We start from the raw sequence: 20782 nt of genomic DNA on the forward strand, positions 1-20782 counted from the left end.
ATATACCTTTCTTTAAAAAAATAAATAAAATCCATCTTACTTTAAGGAAAATAAAGTGAAAATATTTATATATTTTTCCTCTTTTTTCTTTTCCATTTTTTTTCCCATTACCTCAAAACTTTGTCAATTGTTTTTTTGTAAGAAAATATTAAGCATTAAGAAGTGTTTCTGACTCGCCTAAGATCAACAGCTATCACGGGCTACAAATAGACATTAGTTCAACTCAATAAGCAGCTGACCCAAATAATCCCATCATTTGGATTTTGAGCCCAAGTATATCTGCAGCAGGAGCCCCTTTATTAGTGTTCCACCATACAACAAAAGTGAACCTAATTGCGGCTGACGCTGTTGATTCATCCATTTAAAGGCTTAGATTAGGAAGAAGATGAAATAGGCATAAGCTACAAATACAACATAAAGCTTATCTGCAGCTGGGAAATCAGAAAATGATCACCTCAACTAAAACTGCTATGTATAGAAGTAGAGTAATTAAAAGCTATTATTGATTCACCAAGTATGAATTGAGTTAGGAAATCAGGCATTAATGGATTCTACTTGTTGCAACAGTTTTACAGCATTGGGAACTCTCATGAGTCATGAACTATAATAATAATTCTTGTTAAATGACATCTGATTGCCAAAAATATTTGCTGTGTTAAGATACAAAGATGAAAAGTACGGTGATCACAAGATGCATAAGTCACACCATGAGCGGCAACAGTAACTTGCTACCTGCCAGGAATCCTTGTGTGCCACTAACTGTTGTTGCAGTATTTTTTCTATCTGCATAGAATTCCTGAATCGGCTCACCCTCCGTCTGCTATGCATCCATTTTAATGTCATTTCAAGCTACAAGGTTCATCCATGTCTGCTGACTCTTCTTGTGATGGAGCTTAAACCACAAGCTGATCTTTAACAAGCTGATCTTTAACAACCTGACCTTGAAACCAAGCACATGGCATGAGATGCACCAACTGCAACAGATAGCACATTGTGTGGTCCCAATCTATCATCCTCCATAAGAAACTTTACTTCAACAGGCAATGGTTGTGTCTCTGGCAGCCCAGGAACGCCTAATTGAGAGTCCTTGGCATTTCCCCACATGTACAGCTTCCCGTTATCTGTTCATTACATCAACTGCTGTTTACCAATTTTGTATTTTAAAAATTCATCAAAATCTAAAGATAAGATAAGATTAAGATTAGCACAAAGAAAATACTATTGATAAGGTAATCTTCATTCTGAAGAATTCATTTAGAGGCTTAGACAGGAAAATTCTGACCCAAATCTGCCAACCGGCTCAAAGTAAATGGATTTTGTGGAGGTTTCTTGGTATTGAATTCCTTTTTCCCCTTAAAAGATTCAGATGAGCCTGACTTGATTGGTGAGGCAAGGTATGACTTCCAGACCTCCAAAGCAAATAACAGTAATGATGTAACCAATTATTAGTTCATTTTTAAATATATGAGTGGCTTGGTTGGTAAACAAGATAGAGAATAGGTTGTTTTCAGTATTCACTTTCCACCCTACTTGTGATAAAGCCAGGAATTTTTAAGCCAATCAGAAGTTGGCCCCCCAATGTGGAAGAGTAAGATAGGGATGTTCATATATTAAAATAGAATAGATGCCCATGGATTTCAATGAGAAGACGCAGACATGCTTTAGGGATTTCCTTGGACTGTGGGACTGAAAGACGTGAAACATAACTTGATTACACAAAAAACTTCAAAATCCCATTAGTATATGCTACCAGAGACCATATCTTTAATTTACCTGTTATAGCTGCTGAAGATGAACCTCCACAAGCAATATAGATGACATGCTCATCAGCTAAAGCCTCAATTACTGTAGGTATTTTCTGATTTTCGATGGAGGAATGACCCAGCTGACCATGTTGACCATAACCCCATGAAAGTACTTTGCCATCATCTGGAATTACAGATTTAAGAATGGTACATTAATAATGTATTAAGAGTATCTGTCTATACCAGCTACAAGAGTAACTTTGTAATTCTACATCATATTTTATTTATATAAAAAGAGTCTTATCTAGCAATAGGATTGGGACTTACATAACTTTTCCCTAATGTTTTTCCTTCCCTTATCAGGAAAGAAAATCAGAATGGGAAGAAAAGAGAATAACAGGAATCAGAATCAGAAATTTTATTGAAATATTTACAAAACTATTAGGAAAGGGAATGAGAATGAAACTGATTCCTAAGTATTGATTAGCAGTGAAGGAAACAGAATAAAATATGTAATCTTACTATAATGTCCTTATACAAAAAAATTTCACATTTATCTTTGTAGAAATAAAAAAACATGTTAAATAAATGGATGTAAAAAGAAATAAAACTCATTTTTTATACTTACTGCAATTTTCTTTTACAATATTATTTGATTAAATTGATTTTGGATGAGAAAAGCTTTTCTACTTATTTTTTAATTTGTATAATTGTACCTTAATGACCATACCTTTTTTTATTTTAGATCTATGATTGTAAAGCAAGAGAATATGTAATAGTAATGAAAAAATTTTTGGTTAAGAAAATATCCCCTTATTTATAAAATTGACATTTAGTTAACATATTCTCTCTTTTTATTAATCAAAATTACTAGTCGCATAACAAATAACTATAACATGAATAATACACTATTATATCAGAAGTATAACAATTATTGCATATTAAAGGCACAAGGGCAAATTAGCCAATCCATTCACAAAATTTGATTCCCCAAATTTGAGTAATCCCATTCACGAAGGAGGGTGGGAGAATGGGTTTTCTAGATTTTGAAGAATGGTTCCTCAAATTGTGGTGAAGCTCACACACACTTCTCATTCTAAATTCAAGTAAATGAAGAATGCGTAGGAAAGGGAATAAATCCATTTCATTTTATTCCAGTAGAATCAAGTAAACAGGCCGTTAGTGTTTTTCTATTTTTTCAACATGGTATGAAAGCAGGTTTGAAACCTAGCTGCTGTTTTTAAGAAACACTAGCAGCCAACTCTAGAAACCTAACCCTAGAACTGCCAATCCTAAATGTTCTAACTCTTGTAGTTGCCACCCTTGAAAGCACTAATCTTCATTGTCTTTTAATGTGTTAAGAGGCTGATCTGGTTGTGATCAGTCCCTATGTTGTTTGTAATGTGGATGATCTCTATGTACTAAGAGTGTTTGTGTGTTACTTAAAAGAGTCATGTTTTTCCAATGCCTTAGGTTGAAAAAAATGGTGTGAAGTGAAAATTTTTTTTGATAGGCAAAGGCAACAATATATTAGAAAAGGGCACCAAGAGGAAAACCCAATAGCATACAAGGAGTATACAAAAGGCCACTTAAGGCACACACAAAAGAAGAGAAAATACAAACCCGACCCTCATCTAGCGCCTAGCCAATCAATAAAACTAGGTAAAGTAATAGAACCTTCATTTACAATTGATTTTGTCCATACCCAAAGATTACAAACAAAAGAATTTTTCGCCCTATGAACCGAAAAGTCCTCGTTATCGAAAGCAATCCTGTTTCTTTCCAACCAAATCGCCCAAAAAAGGCACAACGGGGCTGCCTTCCATACCTTTCTATGCTTCTTGCCCAACATAAAGCCCCTCCATTCAATAAGGGTCTCTCTAGCCGAAGAAGGGAGGACCCAACATACTCCAAAAAGGGCAAACAATAAATCCCATAAAGCTCTTGCCTTGGAGCAATGTATAAGGATGTGATCAGTTGACTCCTCTTCCTCACAGCACAAAAAACATCTATTAGCAACAGCCCACCCCCTCTTTTTAAGCTGATCCATAGTGAGCACCTTACCCCAAGAAGCCTCCCAAGCAAAGAAGCTCACTTTGGAAGGCACACTAGGGTTCCATATCACACCGTGAGGGAAAAGACCAGCTCTTCTTGAAGAAAGATCATTATAGAGCGATTTAACTGAAAAAATCCCATTCGAATTCACCTTCCACATCAGTCTATCTTCCATAAGAGGACTAAGCCTTGCACCTTGGATTGCCAAAAGAAGCCTCTCCACCTCCTCCACCTCCCAATCATTGAAGGGCCTAGAAAATCTAGGACTCCAATCCCCTTCCCCTCCCGAAGTGTCCCAAAACTCCTCAACCCAAGCCTCCTTAGAGGAGGCAAAAGCATACAAGGAGGGATAAGAATTGCATAAGGCGAGATTCCCCCACCATATATCTTTCCAAAATTTTACCCTTCTACCATTCCCCACTACAAAAGCAACTTTATTTTGCATAAGGGCGCCTTCCTTCCTTATTTCCTTCCAAAATCCAACTCCATAGCTCTCCCTAACTTCTCTAGAACTCCAACCCCCTTCTTCCTCCCCAAACTTCCTACTAATGACGAGCCTCCAAAAGTTCTCCCTTTCAATCGCATAATGCCAATTCCACTTGCAAAGAAGGGCCCTATTAAGGATGGAAAGGCGTCTAACTCCCAAACCCCCCTTCCTTTTATCCATACAAACAGTTTCCCAATTAACTAAGTGAGGCTTCCTCTCCAAAGCACCCCCTCCCCACAAGAAATCCCTTTGAATTTTCTCCAACCTTAGACTAACCACTCTAGGCATTCGGATTAAAGACATCAAGTATATGGGCATACTTGACAATGTACTCCGAATTAGAGTAATCCTCCCTCCTTTGGAGATAAATTGTCTCTTCCACAAGGCCAACCGTTTCCTAAATCTCTCTTCCACCCCATCCCAAACAGCCACAGACTTGTGATTCGCCCCCAAAGGAATCCCCAAATAAGAAGAAGGCAGCCTGCCCACTTTACAGCCAGCCTCAAGAGCCAAATTCTCCAAATTCTCCACTCTACCAACCGGCAAAATTTCGCTTTTGTCCAAGTTGATTCTCAAGCCTGATATGGCTTCAAACCACATCAACAACCAGCTTAGGTGGACCATCTGATCTTCAGAAGCTTCACAAAACACTAACGTGTCGTCGGCAAACAGCAAATGAGAGACCAAAGCCCCATTCCCGCCCTTCCATTAACCCTACAGCCTGATAGGAACCCTCCCCCACTGCTCTATGGATCAACCTACTTAGGGCCTCCATTCCTATCACAAAAAGGTAAGGGGATAGGGGGTCCCCCTGACGCAGCCCCCTTGAACTGTTGAAGTAGCCTTCCAGGGTGCCATTGATCAATACTGAAAACGTAGCTGTAGAGATGCACCAGGAGATCCACCCATTCCACTCCTCCCCAAATCCCATGCTTTTCAATACAAACAGCAAAAAGTTCCAGTTTATGTGATCGTATGCCTTCTCTAAGTCCAATTTACATAACACCCCACTCTCGTTTCGTTTCAACAAAGAATCTATTGCCTCATTGGCAATAAGGGCAGCATCGAATTGTTATCATTTGATTGGCTAAAAAGAATGGCGCCTTGACATCAGAAATTCGTCCCCCCTCAATAAGGCCTCATTGGTAAGTAGAATTTGAGATTTGCAACACATAAAGAGTCTCTTTGGAAGCGAGTGATAGTAGGAAAGTTTGCAGAGGAAAAGGAAGGATGGTGCTCCAAGGGTGTCAGGGATGGTTATGGCATGGGCTTGTGGAAAACAATTACAAGTTGTAGGAAGGATTTTAAAAGCAGATCTTAGTTTATCGTTAGCAATTCGCAACATAGAAAGAGTCCCTTTGGAAGCGAGTGGTAGTAGGAAATTTTGGGGGAGAAAAGGAAAGACGGTGCTCTAAGGGTGTGAGGGATGGTTATGGCATGGGCTTATCGAAAGCTACTACAAGTAGTTGGAAGGATTTTAAAAGCAGATCTTGTCTAATAACTGGCAATGGGAGAAAGGTTAAGTTTTCAAAGGATTGATGGTACAGAGACTTTTAACTAAGGATTCATTCTTGAATTTGTTTTCTATAGCCTCTGCTAAGGACTTCTGGGTGGTGGAGACATGGGAGCAGGCAGGAGAGGGAGGTAGGTAGAGTCCTTACTTCTCTAGGCAGTTCCATGATTGAAAGCTTGAAAGTGCGGTTGCCTTCCTTCAAAGATTACAACCAAATTGTATCAGAAGGGAAGCAAAGAATAAAATGAGTAGGAAGGTCTCTAAAGGAGACATTTTCTTTGTTAAGTTGTGTTGAAGAGCATGACATACATTGTGAACCTAAATTCTATTTAAAAAAAATTCTACAAGCTTAAGCTTTTAAAATACATTGTGAACCTAAATTCTACAAGTTTAAGCTTTTAAAAAAATTCTACAAGCTTAATGTCACAAGATGCTTCAAATGACCCTCCCCATGGGCTTATATAGGAGGAGGGAAGCTTTTGGAGACTCCTGGAGCCATCTACACTAAGACATTGGTGGGAAGAGTGTGGAAGGTTCTAGAGATGCCTAGAGATGTCCACACATCTCTACACTATAGTGGAAGGCATGAGAGGAGTCCAAGGCTTTCTAGAAGATTCTAAAGATCTCTTGCATATTCTTGTACATAGGGTTGTACATAGATTAGTGTAGGAAGTTCTAGAATATTCTTGATTTGTAGGGAACCCTCCAAGGTTCCAAAGAGTTCCATTGGTGCCTATAAATAGGTGAGGGCCTCATTTGGCCAAGGCACCACCCAACTCACTTCCTAACCAAGCAAGTGAGCTTCCAAGCACTTGTAAAGGTTTCCTTGAGTTAGTGAAAGCTTCCATTCTTTAAGAGATGCCTATTAAGCTTCTTAAGCTTCCGAGTCGCGAGTATCTTAGCCGAGCAAGCTAAGCATTAGGGAGAAAGGCTGACTTAGCAAGATCAAGCGTCTTGACTTGCCTAAGTGCCGTACAAGCTTAGTGAACAACTAAATCCGTGACATTAAGCTTTTAAAAAAATTGGTTGTTCAACACAGCTTAACAAAGAAAATGCCTCCTTTAGAGACCTTCCAACTCATTTTAGCTTTGCTTCCTTTTTGATACAAATTGGTTGTAATATTTGAAGGAAGGCATCCACATCTTCAAGTTTTCCACGCCTTCCCTCATGTATAGCCTCTTTTGGGCTTACATGTGGGCTTAATAAATTGGGGATCATGTGTAGTCTCATTTTTTAGGCTTACAAGTGGGCTTAATAAATTGAGGAAATAAACTTGTGTTGGTGAGGTTCGAACACATGACCAACTTCCAATTTAAAATGGTGAAATTTCATTACTTTTCTTTTAGGTGGGACTCCTTGAAGGCTTTAGTGAGACTCTAAAGTTTCCTATCTTTTCTTCTTTAATTTTTTTGTTGTTCTATATTTTATTTTCCTTCCCAGCAGCCATAATTTTACTTCACCATTCCTCTCATTAAATTCTAAAGAAATTGAAGAGCCATCCTAAGGTTGTCCTACATCAAAGAAACATCTAGAAATCATGTGGTGGGCCCCCCCACATTCTTTTCTTTTCTTCTTCCTGTTTTCTCTTATTCAACAAATAGTAACATAGTAATTTCAATTAAAAAATAAAAAACATGGTAGCTGCTGCAATTAAGATTCTGTAATCATTTACCTGTTAATGCAAGAGAGTGATATCCACCACTAGCTATCTGGATGATACGAACATCCTGCAGGCTAGGAATTGGTTGTGGTTTCCAACCTCCAACCTTATCACCTCTTCCAAGCTCATAGTTGGAGTTTGCTGCATAAAACACCAAGAGGATGCTATTAAGCTGAAATCATGTTAGCATTGCAAAGTGGAGAATTCAACATTTGTCAAAGAAGAGACAGTCAATAATTGATTAGTTAGCTGAGCCTCAAAACAAGAGCATCAAATTTTAGGCAGAGCTTTCTGTGGTTTCCTGTGTCAGTAAATTAAAATAATCTATAAGTGGCAAGGTTGCAACCACTGGAGTGCAGCCTCGGTTGGATTGGATTCAACCCAAGAAAACCAAGGCTGATTCCTCATATTCCTGATATATAGCTGAACCAAACAGTACATAGAACTTAACCATCACTGAACAGAACCTTCAAAGTTTGTCATAGCCATGGATTATGGATTAGAGAAAATTAACTTTTCACTTCTCTTTTGGGCTTTGATGACAATAGGATCCAAGGGAGATACTCTTTTGGGAGCTTTAAAGGACTGGATAGAAGCACTAGACTGGTTGGGGTCTCCTGCATTCCAACTATTAATGGAGTTCTAAAATTCAATATTTCTTAGGTAATCTGGAACAAATGAAAATTAGGATGCTTTTAAAGGGATGTGAATAATCTCAAGTTGGAGGATTTTGCCTTCTCAAGAGCCTTAAAAAGATGCTAGTTGTATGAGGCAATGGAAGTGATGGGGATCACAAAATTTGTGTATTTTCTCTCTTTTTATTCTCTCTCATAATTTCTCATCAAATTCTCTTTTCCTTTTTATGAGAAACAACAATGTAATATATTAAATAAGGATTTAAAAAGTACAAAAGAAGGATGAGAAATCCTCCCAAAAACAAAGAACTAAACAATTGGAACCTCCAAAATACTAACCTATACACTTGTGGTGTACCATAAACCATAAAAAAAAGTACACATAACAACCTCTCCTTGCTAGCCCACACCTTTGGACCTACACATTAACAACCAATCAAGTTGAACCACATTAAGGGGAATGCCCTTAAAAGTTGTGGTGCAAGAGGCCCAAAAGGAAGCAAGGAAATGAATGGTATCCCAAAGAACCTCTAAAGTCCTCGCCTTATCCTCAAAAATCTTAACATATCTTTCCTACCACACAACCCAAATCAAAGCCGAACAAGAAATTTGCCATAACACTAAGCCCCTATTAGAGCTTCTCAATCCCTTATATCAATGGTCATCATGTCACAAATGCTCCTAGGCATGGTTCAAAGTCATGGTATCAATCATTGACTCGAAGAGTCTTGAGCCACATTGATCTCGATATCTCGAATTGGTATCAAACAAATACGCAAAATATATTAATTTAAGACCTCTAAAATTTTTAAAAGAATTGTTAAAATTATCACAAAAATAAATACAATTACATGGACTAAAAAAATTAATAAATATATTGAAAGAACATTATGCATATGGTGATAGAAGCATACTGGAATAGATTTAAAACTTTTTTATTTATCACCTTATACTAAATATTAGATAAAATTAGTAAAAAAAAAATTATCTCAAATTTGTTTAAGTTAAATATTTTAAAAAATGTAAATAATATTTTCAACCATTAAAAATAACCATGAATTACATTTAAAAATATAAATATCATTTTTCCTATCAAATATATTCTAAATAAAACCATTATAAAAAAACAACAAGATTTTTTATTAATTTTATTTTCATTTTAATAAATAAATTTTAAAAATAAATATATTTTTAGTACTTCTATCCATTAATTTAAAATTTTTGTATTAATACTTATACTCTATTTATTTCATATAAGCCTAAATAGATAATCCCAAAATACTGATCAAAAACCTCTCCTATTTCTCTACAACACACCCATTCGTCTACAAAACGCCCCTCTCCATCAAAAACCTCTCTATCCCATTTCTTTGTAACACACTAATTCCTCTGTAAAATACCCATTTCCATCAAAAACCTCTCTCCCATTTCTCTAAAAAATACCCATTTTACCTGTCAACAATAACTTCTCACATAATCTTGAGGTTTAAAGGCATTAAATCAAAGATAAATCAGTTATACGAGGATGCAAAAGCTTAGGTTTGAAGGATGAAGATGCAAATTGAGACTAAGGCTCTGAAATTTCCTTCCAAAGTTCTACATTTTCTCGGTTTTTATTTTCTCCACTGATTTTGACTCAGTTATCAATCCAGGTACCAGACATGGCCAAGGTGGATACAACTCGATCGAGTTATACCAATCTTGGTCAAGATTTTGAACCTTGCTCCTAGGAGGAACCCAATCTAGCTTAGACAATATAAATAATTTGTGCCACCGTCCCAAAGGTAATGGACAATATAAAAAAAGATGATCTACCGACTCTCCACACTCCATACACAACATACGAACAACATAATTGAAGGCTTTGTAAGATCTTCTCAGATGTAGCATGTCATCGATGTTTACCTTTTTATGAGCCAATAACCAAGTAAAAGACTTAACCTTAAGAAGGACTTGAGATTTACAAACAAAATTAATAGGAAGGAAGCAACTAGGTCAAAATGATTGGACAAGGCTACAAAGAAAGACTTTACTGTAAATAAAACTGAAAAAGATAAAGACCAAGCTCTCGCATCTGAAGTGGATAGAGATAAGTGCAAACAAGTTAGAGAGAACATTAATATTTCTAGATCTTCTATCTCAAATTCAAAGAGGTTACAACGGAAATTAAAGTTCCAAGAGAAAGAATAAGAGGACTCAAGAATTGATAAGATGAGAAGAATTTTTTAACTGTAACAATTCTGAATAGACCTAGAAATTGAGAACCTAAAGGTTAATCCTCCCACCAAAAGTCTTCTTAAAAACTGTTCTCGCTCTATGTCCCACCACAAACTGAGTGTACCTAGTAAAATCCTAAAAGACTTGTGCAATGGTCTTCCATGGTCAATAATGTGACCACCTGACTATAGTGTTGGCATCTCATCCATTAGTGTGTGTCACATAAATACTTAGAATAATCCGATGCAATATAGCAAAACATTTCCTAGAAAACCTCCACAACCATTTCCCTAATAGAGCACGATTCCTTGAGGAAATCTTCCCAAACCCCAGGCCCCTTCCACCTTGAACTTACACACTAAATCCCAGCTAATAAGATGGTCTCTCTTGCTCTCCTTAGCCATTGACCAAAGAAAATCTCTTTGCAATTTCTCAATTTTTCCAACAATTGAAGAAGGGGTCTTAAATAGGGAAAGGAAATAGTTAGGAATATGGGATAAGCATGATTGGATAAAAGTTATCCTTCCACCCAACGACAAATAGGCCTTTTTCCACCCATCTAATATTTGCGAAATTCTCTAAACCACCGGATCCCAAAAAACACAAGGCTTTTGGTTTGCCCCCAATGGGAGACCCAAATAGAGAAAAAGTTAGTTGGAAGCCTTCCAAACAAGCAACAATGCCAAGTTAGTGAGCTAAACTTGATCAATATTGATGCTAGAGAGGGTACTCTTATCAAAATTGATCTTAAATCCAGATATTTGCCCAATCACTAACAAAATAATCCTAAGAGTTTGCAAATCTTAACAAGGCTCTTTTAGGGACATGCTCTTGGAGATTTATGAGTGAAGGATACCCTCTTTGGAAACAAGTAATTGTAGGTAAGTATGGGCAAGAAGAAGGTTCATGGTGCACTAAAGAAGTGCGAGAGAGGCATTGGTACTCTGATTAATTAAAAAAGTGCACTAAAGTCGAAAATCTTTTTGCTTTGACTCTTTTTGGGCACTAGAGCTATGAAAGTGGCATTGGTACTTTGATTAATCACCTCACTCTTGTGGAATTTTGAGAACACCCTTACTAAATCCTCCTTGATCACATCCCACTACTCTTGAAACATAACAATGACAAAACTATCAAGCCTAAGCGCCTTGTCCCTGTCTAACTGAAAAAAATGGCTTAACAAATCTCTTTCTTGATAAAGAGATGTTCCAATCAAGAAGCGCTATCTATTGAGGTGGGTGACCTGTCTAACCCTTTTAACCTCTAAGACTATCCAAGGGGGCTTGTATAAAGCTTTTGAAAAAATGCAATGTCTCCTTTGAAATACCATCAATGTTATCCAACACTACTCCTCCTTCATTTTCCAAGATCTTGATACACTTTTTGTTTCGCCTACCATTAGCCACCCTATGAAAAACCTTTGAATTACAACCCCCTTCTTTTACCCACCTCACCCTGGCTTTTTGTCTCCAATGCACCTATTCCCTTAACAATAGTTTCTCCAACTCCCCTTTTCTCAAAGCCCTCTGCATTGAAAGTTTAGGAGACAGATTCCCTCCTTGCTCAATAGCATCAATGCTAGCAATATCAATAAGGATACTCTTCTTCCTCTCCTTTAACTCTCCAAAAGACTCCTTATTCCATTCTTTCAATTTGGATTTAACAATTGTAGCTTCCTTATGAACTTATGCCCTTCCCACTCATCGCTCTACAAATCTCTCCACCAACTACTAAAACTATCTTTGAAATTTGGATGATGCAACCACATATTCTCAAATTTAAAAGGAGTTGGTCCCCACTTAAATGGATTGGTGTCTAACATAATCGGGCAATGATCAGAGGCCCGTCTAGGAAGAACTTCCTAGATTTTGAGGAAAATTTTGCTCCCACTCTTTTGAGTATAAAAATCTATCATATCTCTTACATATTAAGGAGTTTTGCATATTTGACCAAGTAAATGGAGCATTCCATAAAGGGGGATCGATTTATTCACACTCTCTTATAAAACCGTCAAAGTCCCTTATGCAAGGTGTTAATCTAGAACCACCCAATTTTTCAAAAATTCTCCTTATGACATTAAAATCTCCCCACACACACCAATTGGGGAAGGTTAAACCAAAAAGATCCAAGAGCTTCAACAAAAATCCTTCCTAAGAATAGTATTGTTAGGACCATAAACAGATGAGAGCCCAAGGAACCCAATTCCATCCATCAAAAACTTGGTTGAGACAGAAAAGGAATCTATTACCACCCTTCACTGCCAAGCTTCTTTGAATCCTAAATAATCAAGACCCCTCCCATAGTTTTAAAAGGCTCAAGGCGCACCAAGGCGCAAAGTAGTCCTAGAGCCTGAGGCATAAGGCGCACCTAAGGCGCGGGCTTTAATGAAGTGAGGCGCACCCTAATTTATATATATTTTTCTCCTATTTTTCCTCCTCTTCTTTGTCTTCTTCACTTCTCCACTGCACGACTGAGGCTAGGGCAAAATTTGGAAGAGTTGTCGGGTTGAAAACAACTAGAAAAGGGGGCTGGAAGGGAAAACAGGGCCAAAATGGCATCGTTTTGGCCTATTCTTTTTAAAATAAAAAGGACCAAGAAGAAGAAGAAGGAGAAGGAGAAGAAGGAGGTAGGGGATCGAGGCGCACCTGTGGATCACGTCACACCTTGCGTGCCTAAGCAGCACCTTCGTGAAGGGGTGTCGCCTGCCTTCAGGCGAGGCGCTGAAGGGTGGCATCACGCCGCCCGGAGCCTAGGCGCACCTTTCACAACTATGACCCCTTCCAAAGCCCCACAAGCTGGAAAAGAAGCCCAAGCCTCATTCCTAATTGTCCAAACGCTACCCACAAACCACCTATCGCAAACCTCCCTTTTTGTTTTTTGAAGCATCACAATATTTGGGTTCTCATGTCGCAAAAAACCTTTAACCACCCTTCTTTTCTTCTCATCTAATTCCTTTCTTTGCCAACTGCTTTTCTATATAAAAAAAAACGTGCTTATGTTGTCCTACATTAGGAAGGGATCTCCTCAATTTAGACTTTGAAGTGTACTTTGGGTTCTCAAAAGTTAATATACACCATGAGAGAGGTAATCGGACAAAATCTTTTACCTCTTTGCCTAAAAACATTCAGATTTATCAGCTTCTTTATGATAACAATGCTGTTGTTTGTTACACATTTGATCACAGCTACTAGGGACTGGGAGCATGAAGTTCTGCAGTTCTAGCCTGTTAAAGTCATGTCTATGAGACGTAAGATTGCTACTTTCAAAAGCCCTCTCCTTTATCACTTATTTTTAGAAAAAGAAATCCATAAATTAATGGAATTGTAAAGGATTGTAAACAACAACAAAAATGAAATCCTTACCTCCCCAGTTCCAAAGTTGGCCCTCCTGAGTCAGCACCATTGTGAAAAAACCACCACAGGAAACAGCAGCTACAGGCACAGGTAATGCTTTCACTTTGGAAGGGATACTAAGTCCACCTCCCTCATTTGGACCACAGTTAGGACCAAGGCCCAGTCTACCATCCCCTTGATCTCGACCCCAAGTATAAAGTTCACCTACAACAGACAAATAATAGACTATAGAAAGTTAACAATTTAAGAAAATATCAAAACCCACTAGATCCCTTTTCTTATGAAAACTACTATAAATAAGTACACACCAAGAAAAGATGAACTTCAAATTATACAGAGTTACATAACATTCTGTGGCTTAATATAAACATGCAATGGATTTTCTTATCACTCATTTTTGCTCATCTATTGAGGGTGAAGGCCTATTCCCTTCCAAGCCTGTCTAGTTTATTACATTTCCAACCAGGGCACATCATATTAAGAAATGAGTAAGTAGCTGTTTCACTTAAAAAGAAAAGAAGGGAATTACAAAACTATTCCTTTTTGCACATTTAGGATACCACTCATGCTCTGATATAGCATGCTGTAAATACAGTAAGAAACCTAATGGACAAGAGAGACCATTAACAAAGAGGATCCATGCTTCTGGAGGCAACTGAAAAGACATTGCCTAATTTCACCAAACAATTAGAAGTTGTATAAGGGAAACATTATTTAATAGGATAGTTTAGTTTGCCAATTTTCAACTAACAATTTGGATTTTTAAAGCAAGTAAGTGACAATGGTTTTAAATTGTTCAAAACATAAGGCATGACTTCAAGAAGGTTTCAGTTTGTAAGCTAGATCCATTGTGCTTCCATCTACAATAACATTGGTTCCCATGTTCAGTTTAAGGTTCAAAATAGGGAAAATAAGTTGAATAAATGCCAATTATTCAGTTTTAAATAGGAAATAGCTTTGACTTAATCCTCATAGTAACGCACAAACCATAAGAGACCAATAATAGTTGCTTCATCTGAATCAGAATGATTCAAGTTGGCAACATTCGTCTGGGCATAGTTTTGGTTCCAAGTCTACCTTTCATGATTCAATGCTTAGTTCAATCCTAAAATCCCCTAACTTGGGAATCAAAATATGATTGTGGCAGCCCTAGGAACAAGTTGAGTCACAAAAACGGAAAAAGAAAAGAAAAGAAAAAAAAAAGGAAAAAGTACAAAACAGAATGCATGGAAGCTTTAGACAAGATAAGGTCATAGGTATCAGAAAAACATTCAAAATACTTCAAATTCATTGAATTCATCAAACCTGATTCAGTGATAGCAGCAGTATGTGTCCCAGCAGTTGCAATATGCCGTATTTTGGCATTCCAAGAGCCTTCCACCATTCTAGGGAGAAGTTCCCTATGATAAACAGAATGCCCAAGAGCGCCAAATCCACCATAGCCCCTGCGAACTTCATTTTAACGATACAACATCTCAACAATGAATTACCACAATTCGAGACTACCTAAAATTTGTGTGAACAGACAATAAAGAAGAGACCATGTAAAAACTTGGCCAAGCGAGCTGAGAGCCACCGAATGAACGCCACCAAGAGCAGTAGAACGAATTGAATCCAAATTGGGATTAAGCGTAGGCAGAAAAGCAGGGTACTCGTGACCAAAGCCCAAGCGTCCACCATCGCCTTTGCCCCAAATCCACAACTTGCCATCAACCACCAATGAGGAGTGGAAAAGGCCACATGATATGCCCACCTCCGTCAGTCCACTTGCATTCTCAACCGAAGGAAGGCAGAGGCGACCTGGGATCGGGCAGAGGTTGAAGGAGGGAGGGAGGTGGAGAGTGGCAACAGGGGAGGGGTACAGCCTCATTTCTTCTATCCCACCGCCCAGTTGACCGGAGGCGCCTCTGCCCCACGACAGCAGTTGGACTGTCGTTACGGCATCGTTTTCTGCCTTCCATAATAGGGGAGCGCTCACACTGGTGGACATGCGACGCGTGAAGGAGGCGCAGCGGTGGCCAAGAAGCGCCATGGCTGCTGCTGTGGGAAACTCGTCTCAGTGTGTAGAAGGGCTTACAAAGGGTTTAAGACATGGGATATTTGATTAATTGGGTCGAAAGAATCACTGTTTACAAAAACTAAAATCGTCCCTTACCAAAATACGAAGAATCACCTTTTTCTAGAAGTTTCCCGGTATATTTATTTTAGGGAAACTTGTGTTTCCGACCTATCATTAGAAAAATATATGGTATTGGAATCCAACGAGTGAAACATGAGATTTCCCTATTAATTGGGAAAATATCATATTTCTAGTACAATATATACTATTTACATATGCATGTTCAAAATTGCCCTTTAGTATATCCCTGCCAGCAGCCACCAATATCATATCAACAAAAAGGTGTGCAATTTAATAAACACCAAAATCTGAAACTTGAAGTTATCAAATTTGAAACCCACAAAACACTTGACCCAATAAACATTTGAAATTTGGGGAAACTCTCTTTGTCACTTCCTCTCATTTTGTCATAACTCGATCTCAAGAAATTCGCATTTTCAAAACTTGTTTGATACACGAAGACAGACAATTGATCTATTTATTCACGCCCCAACCATTGTCAAAGCCTTCTTCATCTCATTTTGGCCTAACCCTAGTATGTCTCTCTTCATGAGCTGGCCACCCAAACCCGATAGCCATCTTCCGAAAACCTTCAATGAAGCCAAAGTTGAGCCATATCTTCATATTTCTTCATCAAATGTAGAATTTTTTTAAGATTTCTAGAAACCGAAGTGGAGCTTCCTCTTGTTTTGGATTAATCAATCACAGGTGAGTTTTCCATTTAAGGATTCGTTTGGCTATTGAGAAAATATTGGGGTCGAAGGTCTTATATTTTTGGGTTTGTTGTATTTTGATTTCATTTTGGCATGAATGAAATAGAGGGAAATTTTGTTTTGGTTAAAGAAATTTTTAGAGGGAGTAAATTTTGGAAATGACAATGGTTGTTTTTCGTCATTCACGACCCTATGATTTAGAATAATTGGGAATTTTTTTATTTTTTTCTGATATCTTAAATTTTTATGTTTACAAGGACAACTGTTTGTGGGGAATTGTTGAGGAAAAAAAATTTGAGAACCACACACATCATTAGAATCATGTTTTTAATGATTACTTTTGTACCAAGCAACTCATACCAGCCACAGTGATGCAATTAGAAAAGTTGATACATGGGACAAATACACACAGCAAGAGCAAGTGGGATGAGAAGCCTGAATGAATACCTTTTTGGTTGTTTTGTATCTTTTTTATGTTTTCTTTCTTCAGGACAAGATGACTCTATTATGTTTTTTTGTAGCATTTTTAGATGAATGTTAGTATGGTATCTATAGAAAAAGGTGAAAAAAATATTGAGGATAGAGGATGAAGGAAAATATTTTTTTATATTTTATTTTATTCCCATTGTCCTCTAAAAATATCTTGGAAAAATTAATTTTCTTTTTTTTGGACATTTACATGGATGATCAAACAAAGAGAACAACTTTCTACGAACCAGAAAATGCAGGGTGTATAAGAAGATGCTTTGGAGAATGTTTAGACTGTAGGAGGAGATGCCTTAGAAAATGCTTGGAAGGTTGAAATAGGAAATGGAAATGACAACCAAACCCACTGTACTTCTCTCACACGCCAAATGCACCCAAGACAAATGACACATTATAATTATAAGGAACAAAACATAAGTCACTTTCCTTTTTCTAAGAAAGAAAACTTAGGATTTGTATGCAAATTGTTTAAATAATAATTCTTATTATTTAAAATAGAAAATATTAAAAATATGTTTAATAATTTTTTTTTAGAAGATAAAGAATGATATGAGAATTTGTGTATTGTATAAATGTTTAGTTTCTTTCAGGGAAAATAAGTCAATAAAATTGTCTTTTCATTATTTAAGTTTCCAATAAAGGGGTTTTTTTTTTTTTTTTTTTAAGATTTTGAAAATTTTCACACAAAAATAATAAAGAAAAAAGAATTCCTATAATTTTATTGTCCATGATTAAATTATAGATGAGGAAAATTTCTCCACCCTTCTTATCTCTTTTTATAATTTTTAATTACATTATTTTTGCATTATCCAAATATAATTTCTATAAAAAAAACATAATTTAAATAATTAGAAATTTATTTTAGCTTATATTGACAAAATTTGTACATATTAGCTCTAATTTAAATTTGAAATATGCTAAAATTTAATTTCCCTAGATATAGTTTTTAGCTTTACATCTCAACTAAAATTTATTCCAAAGCTTATGATGTGTCAAAAATTCTCAAATTGTTTTATGTTGTGAGCTTTAACAAACAAATTGTCTTATGCTCCAAACGTTTGAGTCATCATTTTCAGTTTAACAAAGTTGATAATAATAATCACATAGTACCTATGAACACTACGAGAAATACATTACTAAATATTGATATTCATAACACATTTCCACAACCTATGTTAAACTATATATTACAATAAGCAAAACACATGCTACAAAGAAGCCAGCAAAGAAACTGATTACATGTGTATATGAAATATTTTGCAAGGAATGCTTATCATCAATTGCATGTCAAACTTTGGTTTGCCAGCTGATGAGCATTCATCACTTCTCTTCCATCTTGGTGCATAAAACACCTAAGCTCGGACAGCTTCCTCTTCAGAAGTATATGCTTTGTAAACACTCCCCTTATAAAGGAGCACATTCTTTTTACATTCAACCCAAAAATCGTACACTCCATATTTGCGACCCACAAACACTACATAGTATGTTTGCATGTTCGTCATTTGATAATATAATTGTTGTTGGTTAATTTTTGATAATCAATCAAGTAATGACTATTGCAAAAGATAGTACAAAACGTATATAATTCACACATGTATACCACATTTTAGGATAATACCAGTGATGATTAACTACAAAATTAAAAATATAACAAGTAATGTCCGAGCTTCAAGGTCTGAGGCTTTAGATAGGTAGTACCCAATTTTAACTAAGGTAGTACCTAAGGTTTATTAAGGTGGTACCTAAGGTTGATTACGGTGAAACCTAAGGGCTATTAAGGTAGTACTTAAGGTATAGTCCCCAAAAAACCAAAGGTGAACCACTTGATCACACAAAATAATCTCATAATGGCATGCTCTAAGGGTAAAAAAAGGAAGGTCCGAGGTTTCAGATAGGTAGTACTCAACTTTAACTAAGGTAGTACCTAAGGTCGGTTAAGGTAGTACCTAAGGTAAATTAATGCGGTATCTAAGGGCTATTAAGGTAGTACCTAAGATACAGTTCCCAAAATAACAATGTGACTTACAACTGAATATATTGTAAGTTCCATCCGGATTTAATACGACTTATAGGTCATATGGTTATGTTGAAATCCGTGCAACAATTTATGGTGAAAAGTAATAGATAAACAAGAAAGAAGAACACACAAATTTAACGTGGTTCGGCTAATTGCCTACGTCCATGGGAACAGGGAAGAAGATTTTCACTATGTTTAAAATTAGGGTTACATAAAAGGGTATTTATACTAACCCTTAGGAATGAAATTCCAAAAATACCCTCGAACCATACTACAGGGGGTGTTGCCCCCCGCACCCCCCAACCTATCATTCGCCCCCACAATAAAAGAAGTACAAACCTAAATGGCAAATGTTGTCACTCTACTCCAGCATTTGTCCATTTTTCTCCATATGTCTTTTCACTTAAATATGAGCCACATACTACAACAAGGTATCTGGGAATAATATGATTCCCACAACCCAACACAAAAGTTCAAGTCTATCAATGACTCCAAAATCATTGATATGCTTCATTTCAAAGAAATGAACTAAAGAACAGTAAATGAAAATTATTTACCTTCAGATTTCAGTTTAAGGTTAGGGCAAAATATGACTCAATGACAGGAAGAGATATCTTGTTCACGAAGCCAATATTTTGGATTCCAACTTTCCGTTTCGATACACGCTGCTGTAGTAAATTCACAATCATAGATGCACCTCTTGAAGCCGTCTTTTAACCAAATGTTCTTAGGATGGAATGCTCCATTTCATTGCACTTTTATGTGGACAAGAGAGAAACATGCAGGTTGAAGTTTTGGATCAATGGTTTTTTTTTTTTTTTTTTTTTTCTCTCAAATAAGATAATTTTTAGGAATTTTTAGATGGGTCTCGGGATCATGTGGGTGATGAAATCAAGAGAGTGAGAGAAATATTCCCAAATTAGAGAGAAGAAAAGTTTTAGATTAGGGAAATTACAGCTGGTTGTCGGGGCGAGTGATTTTTCATAGGTTTCAAATTCAATTTTTTTTTTTGTTTTAAAAATTTTTAGTCTCTCATGTGACATGGAGGGCTTCTTGCTAATATGGAGACAGGGTTGCAGTTAACATGAAGGCAATCTAGGAACATAAAATGGAATCAGCAAAGAGTGCACGAGAAATATAATATTTTTCCCTTGGACAATCAAATCTCATATTCCAGTTGATTGGAGTTTGATTGTCATATTACTTTCAAATAACCGTCTGCAAACGCAACTTTCCCTTTATTAAAATTTTTATAAAAATAAAATATCTTATATAAAAATATATATATGTTTTATATGTTCAAATTTATTTAAAAAAAAAATAAATTTGAGATAATAATTTTTTTAAAATCATTTTGTATCCAATATAACCCTTTCAAAGTTTTTATATTTTGTATAAAATTATTATTTTTATTTTTATTTTAAAAAGACGGCACAAGAAATATAGACATTTAATTTTTAATTATTTTTTTTCATTTCTTTTTGACCTTTATCGTATTACTTTTATACTTCAAATTTTTTTTTTTTGGTAAATTTTCACTTAATATAGTTTTAAGTTATTATTTTTGAATGGAATGTTTATTATAAGTTTTTTTTTTGTTTTTTTTTTTTTATTTTTATTTATGTCATTTAAGCTTTAAAAAAAATTTATTCATAATTTTTTATTTTACTTTAAATAAAGATATAATAATAATAAAAAAAAATTTGAGAAATCTTGTTATCATACCATGATATTATCTACCAATTTAAAGCCATTTCATTCTACTTGGCGCAATGGGGCGCC

General features: G+C 36.2%; 1 protein-coding gene across 3 annotated transcripts; it reads right to left on the bottom strand.

Annotated features, from left to right (window-relative positions):
• Positions 1-577: 577 nt before the first annotated feature.
• On the bottom strand, positions 578-15823 carry LOC117908588 (RCC1 domain-containing protein RUG3, mitochondrial). 3 transcript variants are annotated; one of them, XM_034822241.1, is made up of 6 exons: positions 15207-15820; positions 14971-15110; positions 13675-13869; positions 7473-7601; positions 1774-1929; positions 578-1121 (listed from the first exon to the last, which is right to left on the bottom strand). In XM_034822241.1, the coding sequence occupies exons 1-6, from the start codon at positions 15695-15697 to the stop codon at positions 928-930; spliced, it is 1305 nt and encodes a 434-aa protein (XP_034678132.1). In that variant the 5' UTR covers positions 15698-15820; the 3' UTR covers positions 578-927. The 3 variants fall into 3 exon arrangements, with proteins under 3 accessions (XP_034678132.1, XP_034678144.1, XP_034678137.1); XM_034822253.1 differs by having other exon boundaries at positions 1054-1137; positions 15207-15823; XM_034822246.1 differs by having other exon boundaries at positions 1057-1140; positions 15207-15823.
• Between the last annotated feature and the right edge of the window lie 4959 nt (positions 15824-20782).

The sequence above is a fragment of the Vitis riparia genome, chromosome 3 (genome assembly GCF_004353265.1).
Source record: "Vitis riparia cultivar Riparia Gloire de Montpellier isolate 1030 chromosome 3, EGFV_Vit.rip_1.0, whole genome shotgun sequence".
Lineage (NCBI taxonomy): Eukaryota > Viridiplantae > Streptophyta > Magnoliopsida > Vitales > Vitaceae > Vitis > Vitis riparia.